At 48.9% G+C, this 13491-nt stretch overlaps 1 protein-coding gene across 1 annotated transcript in view; it reads right to left on the minus strand.

Annotated features, from left to right (window-relative positions):
* Positions 1-6725: 6725 nt before the first annotated feature.
* LOC104398164 (lethal(3)malignant brain tumor-like protein 3) overlaps positions 6726-13491 on the minus strand; it is a 33596-nt gene continuing 26830 nt past the window's right edge. Inside the window, exons 18-19 of the mRNA XM_010008218.1 lie at positions 11148-11210; positions 6726-6854 (exon numbers count right to left, since the gene is read on the minus strand). Coding sequence (XP_010006520.1) covers positions 6726-6854; positions 11148-11210 — 192 coding nt within the window. The remainder of the gene's footprint in view (positions 6855-11147; positions 11211-13491) is intronic.

Consider the following 13491-nt stretch of genomic DNA (forward strand, 5'->3'; position numbering starts at 1 on the left):
GGAAACCAAGGCAGAAACCCAGGGAACTGGGGGCTCCTTGGAGGGGCAGGATCTGGCCCTGTAGACTTGTATGAGGCAGGAGCTGGTGTGGGTGCCCAGTACCCACCTCCTCCTACACCAACTGGTTAACTGAGCCCTGCTGAAATGCTGGTTAACATCTCAACTCTGCTGCAAAAGCCCAGGGAAAATCAGTGTTTAAAAGCACTGAAGAGGCAAAGGGGCTTGGCTTCTATTTCATTCCATGAGCTGCTCAGCAGAGCAACCCCTGGGCTGCTCCCTCCCACGGGTGAGCCTTGAGGGGGTGCAGAGCATCCCCCCCACAGCCCCCAGTGCCTCCCCCAGGGATGTGGCACAGGAGCAGATGCTCCAGCCCCCCTTGCACAGGAACAGCACAACCCAGCACAAGCTCCTCCCTCAATATTAATTCCCTCAGCATTTATAAGAAAGCTGGGGAGGGACTTTTATAAAGGCATGTAGCAATGGGACAAGGGGGGATACTTTAAACTGGGAGAGAGGAGATTGAGGTTGGACATGAGGAGGAAATTGTTGGGTGTGAGGGTGGTGAGAGCCTGGCCCAGGGTGCCCAGGGAAGCTGAGGCTGCCCCATCCCTGGCAGTGTTGAAGGGCAGGTTGGATGGGCTGGGAGCAACCTGGGCTGGTGGGAGGTGTCCCTGCCTATGCAGGGGAGTGGGACTGGATGATCTCTAAGGTCCCTTCCAACTCAAACCAGTGTGGGATCCTGTGATGAATGTTACTCAGAACACAACCAGCTCACACCACCCTGACCCGCTGCCACCATCACTCACAGGGAGCCCTGCTCTGCTGCACCATCTCCCTTGGGCTCAGCCCAGCAAGCACCAGTTTTTAAACTCCAGAACTGAGCACCCAAGGCCAACAGCCTCTCAGCCCTCCTGGCTCTCCAGGGGGCTGCAGCATCCCTGGCTGTAAAGGCCAAGAATGCCAGCACAGACACAGCCCTGCCAAGCCCTCCAAGAGAAGGATGTGAAGGAGCAGAGGATGGTGGGTTCACTTGTTTCATCGAGCAGGGGATGTGCTGCAGGGGGTGGAGCTGCATGGGATGCTCCTCTTCCCCATTTCTTGCTCTAACCCCACCAGCCACATTTGCCCCTTCAGCAGATTTCCACACCAGCACCAAGAGGAATGGAAGAGCTGCTCCCAGGGGAGCTCAGAGCTCTGTGCAGAAGGAATCACACAGCCCTCCAGGAGCACCACGGGTCCCACCTCCCCTGCCAGGAGAACAGTTGACTTCCAAAGAACAGCAACAAGGTTGGTGTTCCTACCTCAATCCAAAGCTGGGTATCACTGTCCTCCGTGGGCAGAGCTGCTGAAAAGGAGGAAGAAGAAGAGGTCTCTTCTGGAGGTGCAGGCCTCCTGCCCTCCTGCTGCCATGGCCTGGGTGTAGATGCAGCCCTTGAGCCACATCTGCCAAAGCTTCATGCAGCTCCAAGGGTCTGACCAGCTTTGGAGTTCAAGGAGTTTTGCTCCAGTGGCTTGAGCTGCTCCAAAGGGCTCCTGCTGCCAGGGAAGCTGCCTCACAGGAAGGTGTTTGGCCAAAGGATGATGCCAAGAAGCAAGGAGGATGGCCCATCCTTTCATCCATGCTTTGTCTTCACCCTGACTCAAAGAGCCCCTTCCAGCCCCTCAGGTCTGCAACCCCCCCCACGCAAAGGCCTCAGTGTGAGGGGGGGGTGGAACAAAAAGTCCCAAGGAGCACGATCAGGACTGACCACAGAACAACTTGAGCACTCAAGCAGGCAAAAAATAAACGACAGGTTTTGCCTGCCAAGGAGAAATATGACTTGGGACAAAAAATTCCATGTCTGCCTGAGCTGAATAATCTGCAAATCCAATCAGGCAGTCGGGTGATTAATGCACCCTCCTCCATCAAAATCTGGGTTAAAAAAACCACCCCTTCCACTGAGAAGCTCAGATGTCACCAGTGCAATGAAACAGAGAAGCAGGGAGGACAGCACAGCCCCCGGGGGGGCTCCCAGAGCCAGGCAGAACAGAATGGGATGTTTCCCAGTGTCCAAAATGCAGCCCGGGCGGGAACTCGAGCACCGTAACAAAAGCAAACAAGCCAGGGTTTAAATAGAAGCAAAAAAACCCAACAAAAACCCTTGAAAGGGAAAAAAACCAAAACCCCAATGAGAACAAATGTTTACCCTGATGATGGGATAGTTTAGAAATTATGGCTGGGCTCCAAGTCTCCAATATTTTTAGATTCCAAAGGTCTAGCTAATCTCAGCCACCAAAGCGGATCCAGGCCCTCCTGCCCCCAGCTCATGGACAAGCTGCAGGTTCAGCCTCTCAGCTCCACCAGAAACCCCTCTCTGAAGAGCAGGAGGAGAGTTTCCACCACCTGATTTTTGGGGCAAACCAATGAGGGCCACAGGGCACAGCCTTTTGTAATTTACCAGCTGATTCCCATGGGAGGAGAAACAAAGGCCCAGGTGAGTTGATTTGATTAACACGGTTATGGGACACAGGGAAGAAGGCCAGTGAAGCAGTGAGGAAGGTAAAGTGGCCACAGAGACCCAAAAATGCAGAGTTTTCCCCTTGATTCACACTGATAACAAGTTTTTGCTACTTTTAGCTAAACACCCAGATTTGGAAGGTGCTTTAGGAAAGACAGCAGAGGCCTGGGACAGCAAGGAACTGGGATCAGGGAGAGCCTCAGTGGCTGAGGCTGCTGCCCCGTGTACAAAGCAGAAAGAGCTCACACACACTGCTTTGCTCAGCCTAACAAAGGAGATAAAAAGTGAAAATGCTGCCTGTGCTCTGATGATCAGATTTAGTGGAAGGAAAACAAGGGAACAAACCTCTTGAGACAACCAGTGCCCCCCTCCCCAGTGCCAGCCCAGCCAGCCAGCCCAGCTTCCCTCCCGGAGTTGGACCCAAGCAGGGCAAGAACAAAGTCAGGTCTGAACTTATATTAATTTTATTCACATTTCCAGAAGAAAGCATCGGTGGAGGGCAACTCAAGTTGACTAGTGCCAAAAAAGCTCAAGTATTTGTTTGGTTTAAAAGAGGCCAAACATCTCAGGCTGAACCGGGACAGCGGGCGCGCGCTCCCTTCCCCTGCACGTGTTTCCAGTTCCAGGCAGAGGAATTTCAAAACTAAGCTGGCTCATCACATGATGGAGAGGATGTCAGAAACTTTAAAGCTTGCTGTGGCATAAATCCCTAAAAGCATGAAAGTAGCAGGCAGGAAATAATCTACAGCTGAACTAGCTTATCCCCTGGGCTGAATGTTGGTGGGTTAAGTTTTTTTTTCCCACTCCTTTGGTCGTGGAGTTTTGCTGCTCCAGCTTCTGTCCAACTTTAGGGCAATTTCTTACCCAGAGCAGAAATTTGCTGCTGCTGAATTACAGGGATGATCACTGGTGAGGGCAGAGATAAACATTTAACAGGATTCTCTACCAAGGAGAAAAAGATTGATGGCTTTGGATTTCAACAACGGGGATATGGGAGCAAAAACATACCCAGTTTAATAGAGAACTAAAACTTCCCAACTGCACTGCCAGCCCATGGGAAGCTGTCACAGCTCCAGGATGCTTCTAAGTAATATAAATAAATCTCTAGGTGACCTCTGGGTTCAGCTGGGCCTGGTTTCTGCTAACATTCAGCAGACAACAAACCCTCCCCAAACCAGGTGACATTAATCAGTTTCAGCTTCGCTCCCCACGGAGCTACAACTTTTGGCTTTTCTGCTTCAAAGTGCACGTTTCAAATGAGACAACAAGGCATGAGGTACAGTCAGAGGCACCTGCAGACCCCTCACCTTGACACAGGCCTTGGTCAGGACTGGGACAAGGCAGAGCTGAGTTGGTACAGGCAGAGTCTGGCAGCAGAAACAAGTCATGGAGCTACATGTGAGCGTGGCTCTCCCCGACCACTGAATCCCCAAGTGATGGGGCTAAAAGATGAGCTGGCCCAGTTGTTTTTCTGTCTTGTAAATATTTAGGATGTGTCCAGTGAAGCCACTGGAAATGGTTTTGCCCTTGTGTTCTGGTGAAGTTGCCTGATTTTATTAGAATGCAGCTATATTTGGAAAAGGAGTCAGTCCTGGATGTGTGCACATTCTTGCTTGCTCTGCAAAGACAATTATTGGATTACAAGAAAAGGCAAAAGAAGCACATTCCTCCCTCTTCTACCCCTACAAGGGTTCCTCCTTCCCCCTTGCTGGAAGCACAGCTCTCACTGTCACTGAACAAACTCCAAGTACACATTTTCCTCTTTGATCCAGCTGGCTTGGAAGCCCCTAGGATTAAAGATTTCTCTTCTGTTTGAATAATTTCAGTGACTAGAATCTCATTGCTTGTTTCACCAATTCTCTTCATCCTCTACCTATATATAGTAAAAGAGATGAAATAATGTCATATTTTGGTTTATTGCTGGAGGCAATCTGCTGTCCCCAAACTCAGTTTCCCAAAGAAGGAGGTAAAACAGAAAATCTGGCAGGATCTCCTTGCTAGAAACAAGGCAAAACTGCCCTCACCCCACCTGGCTGGGTATCTCAGAGGGGGAAACTGGAGCCAAGAAGGGCTCAGGGGTATTTAGCAAGTTGGTGAAGAGGCAGAATCAAAAACATCCAGCTCCAGATCCTCTGCTCCAGCTGTCAGGAAACAATTTTGCTCTGCCTTGAAGGCAAGCTGTGTCAGAGCCCAGGACATGCCACTTACAATTCAAGTCTTATCACTGATGTTGGATGCACAGAGCAGGATAAAGGAATGTGACTCTTTTTGGTGGATATCCTGGCTAATAAAAATGTATTTTAAGAAAATAAATTCCTATCTTGCCTAGTCCTTAAAACTGCATTAAATTATTCCCCTGCAGTGGCCTGGCTGATATTTAATGTTTCAGCTATTAAATATCCCACCACCCCTGTGTCTTCTCTGTGGAAGGTTTAAACTCCTTAACATCTTATACAAAAACAGAAATCATGGATACAAATTGCTCTCTGCTTTAACCCAGGACTGAAGGGCTCCACTGGTCTGGATGCTGCTCTGTTTACAATTTGAAGGAACTTGAGGCAAGTCACAAGGACCTTCTCAGCAGCTGGAAGGTTGGACAAAAGACATGGAGTGAGTAGGGATGGAAGACCCAAGTGTGTTCTTGTGTCACAGGCTTCTGTTCGTTCCCAGTTCCTGATGGCTCTGGGAGGAGCTGCAGAGCTGAGAATGAGCTCAACAGGGGTGACAAGTGCAGGAGGGAGCCTGAGGTGCCTCCAGATGGCTCACACCTCATCATGCAATGCCCTGAGGAAGATGACAGCTCTCCATGCAGCCCTGGGCTGAGGCTGCTGGCATGTCTGCCCACAAGGACAATGCTCAGGGGGGGAGGTCATGCACACAGGACTCAGCCTGGCAGCTTTGGGGTGAAAAGGCTTCCCCAGTTGAGATGGTTGCAGCTCAGCTCCAGAACAACAAAATATCTACCAGGGAGAGTGGCCAGAGGAAGGTCAGGAGCTGCCAGGCACCAATGGGAACACTGAGCAGAGCCCCAACAGGGCTCACCACTTCTCCCAGGGTTTGAATCCTAGGAGAACAACATGTTCTGGAAGGAATGGTGTGGGAAACCTCCACCCAGGACATGGCTGTTCCATGGCCATGTTCATTAAACTGTGCTCTGACTTCAACTGACATTAAACTGTGCACAGCAGGAAACACTTGTGCCTCAGCACACTGACTCTTTGGTAGAACAGACCAACAATCACCTGGAGGCTGGAAAGGCCCAAGCACAAAGTGTTGGTGAGCTTAGGTTGCTCAAAATGAAAAGCAAATTGTGACCAGGCAATTTGTCTGCATCTGAGCACACGTGCTGGCCACTGCTGGGCTCCCACCTCCTCCTCTTGTCATCTGGCTCACAGTGGAGAGGACAAGAATGAAGCCATCAAACTCCCCAGTGCCAGTTTGCTGCCAGTTTGTTCCTGGGCCAGAAGAGCAGTTGCATAAAAGCACTGACAGGAGAATCACAGCTACAATATTTATCCTTGCCTCCTGTAGGAGGGACCTTCAGGAGGGGGTCTTTGCCTACCCAAAGCCCACCTACACAGGCCTTGCTTCCTGCTCTCTGGTGACACACATGAGAACATTTTGGTCCTTACCAGAAATGCTTCAAGTCATCACTGATGGAAACTCTTTGCCCTGGGCAACTCTCTGCTCTGGTGTGAGCAGCCCAGTAGCCAAGGCTATTAGAATAACTGAGACCAGTAGGAGCAACTGGAACTTAAAGATTAGTCCTGAAAAGTTCAGCTCTTGTGTCCCAGCACTGAAGGATACAGGTGAGTTGCTCAGTTTTGATGAAAACAGAACATATGAAACATGCTGGTGATAACTCGGTTTCTCTTTCAGGCACTATCACTGGCCAGAGCAGTCAACTCACTCACAGCTTTCTTCTTGCTATTGCAGCTCCACCAATGTTACTCTGGATTCCCCTTATAACTGGAGGTTTCTTCTCCATCTCAAAGAGATTGATATATCAAAACCAAATGCAATTACAAAATATAATAATATCCTCTTCTTGGAAGTGAAGCTGCCCCATATTCCAGACTGTGGCAGGATTTTTATATCCAGAAAATATTTTTAATCAGTTCTACTCAAAACACATCTGAGTCCCAATCTAACTGGCATGTTGTCATGCTCACAGGTGAAGATCTGTTCCCTGTCAGCTCCTCGTGGGCTCTGCCAAAGGGCTCCTCTTTAGTTGTCTTCTGCAGACTTGAACATGAGAATGGCATTGTAGATCTTCAGGGCAGGACCCAGCTTGATACTGAGGATTTTAACAATGTCACTCTGGTTGAGGAGCAGGAAGGCCTCACCATCTATCTGCTGGAGGTTGGAAACAACAGAAAATCAAGATCATCATCAAGGGATGGGCAGGATTCTCACCCTTGGTTGTTTAATGAAACATCATGCTTAGATGTGAGGAATCAAAGTATAAACACAGCTCTGAAGAATGAACCTTGGTCTTTCTTGTGAGGGTCCCAGACATGCTGCTCTCTCCAAGGGGCTCTGGCCTCACCCACCAGCCCTTTTTCTACAAACAGAGAAGCTCTAGTGCAGGCAAAGCTTATGGAGAGACCATTTGACTTTATATTCACCAGAATTGCTCTGAAAAGCCAAAGACAGTAAAAAATCCTGTGGCCTGCTCACAATCTGGGCCAGAAATTAGATCAGGAAGCCCAGTAGATATGAGTCTTCAGGAGGCAGCTCTCCAAGAATTAATACATTACACTGATCTGTGATGATTAGAAATATAAAATCACCACTTCCCAGTGCATTCATTACACACTGTCACTGCACAGACTCTTTGACTCCTGTTAAGCTGCTCAGAGTAAAATTTAAAGCCAAACACCCTTTTTTCCCCCTGTATATTTATCAGCTCTGTTAAAAACCTTAGAGATGAGAAAAATTCCATAGATGGGAACATCTGGCTGCCCTCAAAACTAGTATATACTGTACCCACAAACAAGTCTGTTGAAAGTAGACACAACAGGGTGTTGTGAAATGGTTTTCAATGACACTATATGGGTTGACTTAGAATAGATAGAAAACAGCCCCAGGGAAAAGGACTTGGGGGTGATGGTGGATGAGAAGCTCAACACGACCCAGCACCGTGTGCTGGAGCCCAGAAACCACCCGTGTCCTGGGCTGCATCCCCAGCAGTGTGGGCAGCAGGGCCAGGGAGGGGATTGTCCCCTCTGCTCTGCTCTGGGGAGACCCCCTGGAGAGCTGTGCCCAGGTCTGGAGCCCCCAGCATAAGAAACAACATGAAGCCCCAACAAGGAGCTCCCAGAGAGTCCAGAGGAGGCCACAGAAATGATGGGAGGGCTGGAGCAGCTCTGCTCTGGGGACAGGATGGGAGAGTTGGGGTGTTCAGCCTGGAGAAGAGAAGGCTCCAGGGAGACCTTAGAGCACCTTCCAGGGCCTGAAGGGGCTCCAGGAAAGCAGGGGAGGGACTTGGGACAAGGGCAGGGAGGGAGAGGACAAGGGGGGATGGATTAAAACTGGAAGAGGGAGATTGAGGTGAGGCATGAGGAGGAAATTGTTGGGTGTGAGGGTGGTGAGAGCCTGGCCCAGGTTGCCCAGGGAAGCTGTGGCTGCCCCATCCCTGGCAGTGTTGAAGGGCAGGTTGGATGGGGCTTGGAGCAGCCTGGGCTGGTGGGAGGTGTCCCTGCCCATGGAGGGGGGGGGACTGGATGAGCTTTAAGGTCCCTCCCAACACAAACCAGTCTGGGATTCTATGATTAGCACATAAAACTAAAGAGGGATCACATGCTACATAAAACAAGGCAAAGGGAAGAAATGTTTTCTGCCTGGATTTACATACACTCCTAATCCATCAGCAAGGAGATATTCAATTGGATTTAAAGCAAGCAAGTGAAAAACATGGTAACTTGTGCAAATACAGGATGCTCTGGGCACTAGCAAGTGAAATGATAATGTTATTTTAAGAAGAGGTTAAAAATTGACTTGGGTTTACAAGAACATCCACAGAGACAACACAGATATAATTAATAGTAACCCCAAATGCTTCAGGGAAGAAGCCAGAGATTAATGGACACAAACAAGATGTCTCCCTAAATTACTCCATTAAAGCCCATTTCCAGGGACTGACAGCATCTCCACCCACTTGATGTTCACCAGTGCAGCAGACACCACTGGACACTCAGCTCCTCCAGAACAATTCTTGTCTCTACAATCCTGCCTAACTTAGGACTTTTCTGGACATCAATGACTGGTGGAAGAGGAGACATTGAATAAACCTGGACAAATATATCATTACAGCAAAGAGCTGGGAGCCAGGAGATTTGGTTTCCCCTTTTCTAACTCCACAAGAGGCTGTTAGGAAGTTACTTTACCACCCAGTTGGTACACTGGAAGGGACAGTAGTGCTCCCAGTCCACAGATGGCCACACAATGTCCCTGAATCTTATTTGCAAGCTGCCTGGAGTCCATACTACTGCAATGAACATGTTAAAAATAGCTTGAAACAAATGGAATGATTAAATTAAATAATACAGAGTCAAGAGTAGCAGAAAACTGCTAGAGAACAGTCCTATGTTTCAAAATGCCTCAGAGTCCACTATTATTGTTTCCTTTTCACTGCATTGCCTCAAAGATGCTTATTTTAATCAGACCTTCCTGAATTGGACATAAAAACAAGGACAATATCAGTGATTTATTATTAATTTATTTGTTTCATCTTAGTTGGATGGTTTTTAGAATTCTGGGTACAATTTGTTCTCTTTGTTCTTAATGTAAGCAGCAATTTATCCCTCTCCCCCCACCAGGAAAAGTCTGCAAGGGATTTATTTATCCCAAAGGGTGAGCAAAGCTACTGGCCACTAGGGTGGAGCTCAGCAGTCCCCTCACTCACATCTGAGTTCTGGCCCAAGCCAAACTTCTAAAAGGGTTTTAATTTCAAACCCACAACTTGATTTCAGCAGCAACCTGAAAAAAACAACCCGAGCCCCTCTCATCTGGCACAGGGAATCATGCTTGAAGGCTGCAGAAAACAAGATATTAAATAGAATGTGGCTCTCTGCTCTCTGAACCAGGTTCTGTGCTCAGGACCTCTCAAAATTATACAGAAGAAATAAAATACATGGAGAGTGATTTGTCAGTAACATCTTATCTATCAAACACTCACCTCTGACTGAATCTTCACTAGAAATCAGGATGAACCTTTTACATTCAGCTACACTGAAAGGTTGGTTCATTTGACTACATTTCATTATTCCCACTGTTTAACTCAACAGTTACATTGTGAGGAGAACTTTTTGCAAGGTGCCATTTCTTCTTCTTTTTATGTTGTGTGAGTGCCTGGTTTTTAAAACCAGGGAAAACAGAATACAGACATAAATTCCATAAAATGCACTGCAGCCTGATTCATCCTGAGAGGAAGGCAGCTCTGAGGAGCAGTCATCTATTAAAAACCTGCCCTTTACAGTTGTACAATGTGCAAGGAATTTCCTGGGTACAGAGGGTGCCACAGAGAAGGTACAGCCTCTTCCCTCCAGACCTTACCATCAGAGCAGTAAGGCTGGGATGATAAATCACAGAACCCCAGACTGGTTTCTGTTGGAAGGAACCTTAAACATCAGACAGGTCCAACCCCCTGCATGGGCAGGGACCCCTCCCACCAGCCCAGGTTGCTCCAAGCCCCATCCACCCTGCCCTTCAACACTGCCAGGGATGGGGCAGCCACAGCTTCCCTGGGCAACCTGGGCCAGGCTCTCACCACCCTCACCCCCAGGAATTTCCTCCTCATGTCCAACCTCCATCTCCCTCTTCCAGTTTTAATCCATCCCCCTTGTCCCCTCATTCCTTGCCCTTGTTCCAAGCCCCTCCCCAGCTTTCCTGGAGCCCCTTCAGATACTAGGTGTTTCAAGGTGCCCAGAACTAAAGGGGAGGTAGATCTGTTCAAGTTTCTCAGGACTCCTAGAGAATTTCCAAGTCGTACCTGCAGTGTAACCAGAAGCTGAAGCACTGAGAGCCCAAGTGTCTGTGATCCATGTGAGGACACATGCTAAAACCAGGGCAGCCCCATCCCCTGCTGTGATTTCTCAGAAGCTGTGGTGAACCCAACAGAAAGAGGAACTGAGCCAGCCCAGCACGAGGCAGCAATGACAGGACATGTGCAGGAGATGAACAAGCAGTGTTTGGGAAACCAGAGCTAGGAAAGGTCCCCTTCCTGCTCTCACCTCAGCCATGGGGACACCAGCAATTCCTGGGAAACCCTAGGACTCCCAGCCTCCTCAAGAGAAGCAGGCATATGTGCTTCTTAGAGGGAACAGATGAGACATTCATTGCACCATGTGAACAGGACATCTTCCTCATGAGGCCAAACCTCCTGCACAACGATCCAAGACAGGATGTTCAGCATAAGCTCCTGATGGGAAGTGCAGGGGAAATCTGAGGCAGCAGAATGCAATTAGCCATGCTGGAATTCAGCTCCATGCTGGAGCTGCCTCCTAAATGCCACAGGCTCTGGCATGACAAGGTCTGAGCATGTCTGTGCTCTCTGCACTGACACCCCACAGCAGCAGGGGACAAAACCACCTCACTGCCACCAGAGCTGCCACAGCAGAGCTCAGGGCTGGGCCAGACTGGACTTACCTCATCCCTGAAAACAGATGCTTGCTCTTTGCAACCAGGTAAGCGCTGGACAAAGCTCACCACCTGGAGGTATGGGGGAGAAAAGAGAAACACAGGTAATTAACATGGGCTGTCACCAAGCAGAGAGGTCTGATTTCTGTATCAGGGCTCTATAGGCAAGGATTTTTAACACTTCAATACTTAAAACTCTCCTGTTAGGGAAGGGTATGTATGAAAACCATCACTGGGCTGTTGCTGCGACACCTGCATTCTGGTTACCTAGAATATTCTGGTTACCTGTGATACTGCCCACACTGCACCTGACCATTTATCTTTCTGTGAAAGTTCAGTTTCTCCCCTGCTCAAAAGGATCTTTCTAAAACATCAACAATATTTTTACAGATTAAAAGCTGTATTTAGCTACACTGTTTGAAATCCACCCACAACTTCACTTTCTCTATGGTATTGCTGGAAGGTAGAATTGAAAAGAAAAAAGGATCTAGACAGTTTCCCATCATGACTCCCCTTTAACAGACAAAATAAACCAACCAAATGAGGACTGCTGGTTTATCAATACACAGAAGGCAGAGGAGCTGGGATGGAAAGGAGTTTTGGTTTTGGTTTTTTTTGCCTACAGGAAAATTGGGGAGGGACTTTGGACAAGGGCAGGGAAGGAGAGGACAAGGGGGGATGGATTAAAACTGGCAGAGGGGAGATGGAGGTTGGAGATGAGGAGGAAATTGTTGGGTGTGAGGGTGGTGAGAGCCTGGCCCAGGTTGCCCAGGGAAGCTGTGGCTGCCCCATCCCTGGCAGTGTTGAAGGGCAGGTTGGATGGGGCTTGGAGCAACCTGGGCTGGTGGGAGGTGTCCCTGCCCATGCAGGGGGTTGGGACTGGATGATCTTGAAGGTCCCTTCCAACCCAAACCATTCCATGATTCTATGATGTAATCCAAGCTGGGTGCACAGGATCCACAGAACCAACAGGATTAAACGAGCAGAAGTTAATTTAACATTTCACATCAGGGCAAAACCTTTTTAAGCAGGAAATCTGTTAACATTTGGAACAATCTTCCTAGAAACATGCAAGCAGTTCCTTGGATTACATTACATAACACAAACCAGCCTGAGGAGCAGCCCTGAACGCAGTGGAGGATGAGTTAATGTATATTGTCTTCTACAGCTGCAGCTTCACAGAAGATTTGTATGTTGAGGCATAATCAGATCCAACATCTCATGCTAATTGGCTTCCCCCCTGCAGAAGCTGTTCCATGAGCTGTACTCATCTGAGTTACTGCAGATGTGACACTCCATGAACACAGTGAGGAGGGGTCACTGTCAAACATTAGCTTCCCTGGAACTCAGGATCATCAGATTCTCCCCTAAATCGAGTCACTGCATCTCCAGCTGATCCCAACACCTGACTAACATCCCTTCCCTTCCCCCAGTCCCAACTGGGCAGGAGAGGAGCTGTCACTGCCTAGAGGTTCTGCTCTGCCCCTGCAGAAGCTGATCTGTGGTGAACAGCTCTGGCTCCCCTTGTTTCTGTCATGCAAACTGGAAGCAGAGCATCCCTCCCGTTTCACCCTCAGCTCCTGCTAGGAGGGACAGCTGCATTTGAAGAGGAAGCCCTAAAATCCACATCTCCATCAGGAACCAACTCCAGATATTCCTCTGCAGAAGTGCCAACTCCTGTTGTAAACAAGTAACAAAACCCTTTTGAATCCCCCTTCCTCTTTACAATTAAAACTTGAATGAAAATCCTTCTGCAGGGTCTGGTACCTTCCAGAATTTCAGAGACAGTTGGAGCCCTGGGGGCAGGATGGTAAATGCCCTTTAGTGTTTGTGGTATTGAGAGGCTGGTAGAAAGCCCTGGGGAATGAGCTGAGCTTGCCTTGCTCTTGTGACCTGCTCTGCACAACTGCTGCTGGTTAATGTCAGGGACAGTCAGTGACAGGCCTTTGATCTGTCCCAACTCTGCACGGCCCTGCAAGCACCCTGGGCTTTTATACCAACAGGAGCCCTGAGGTTTATCAGGAGTGGAGAAAAGAGAGGGGAGGAGGATGCAAGAGAACACAGCAAAGGTACCCAGGGTGTGAGCCAGACCCTGGGCTCCACTGAGCTGCAGTGACTTGCCTGGCCTGTCACTGCAGGGAGAGTCCTCAAACCAAGACGTGGCAGTTGAGGGACAAGGGAGGCTTGGGTGCACCAGGCCACACCACAGGAGCACCATGGACTAGAGAAATCATAGAATCCCAATTGGTTTGGGTTGGAAGGGACCTTAAAGATCATCCAGTCCCACCCCCTCCATGGGCAGGGACACCTCCCACCAGCCCAGGTTGCTCCAAGCCTCATCCAACCTGCCCTT

This window comes from Chaetura pelagica, unplaced genomic scaffold, assembly GCF_000747805.2.
Source record: "Chaetura pelagica isolate M959 unplaced genomic scaffold, ChaPel_1.0 scaffold840, whole genome shotgun sequence".
Taxonomy (NCBI): domain Eukaryota; kingdom Metazoa; phylum Chordata; class Aves; order Apodiformes; family Apodidae; genus Chaetura; species Chaetura pelagica.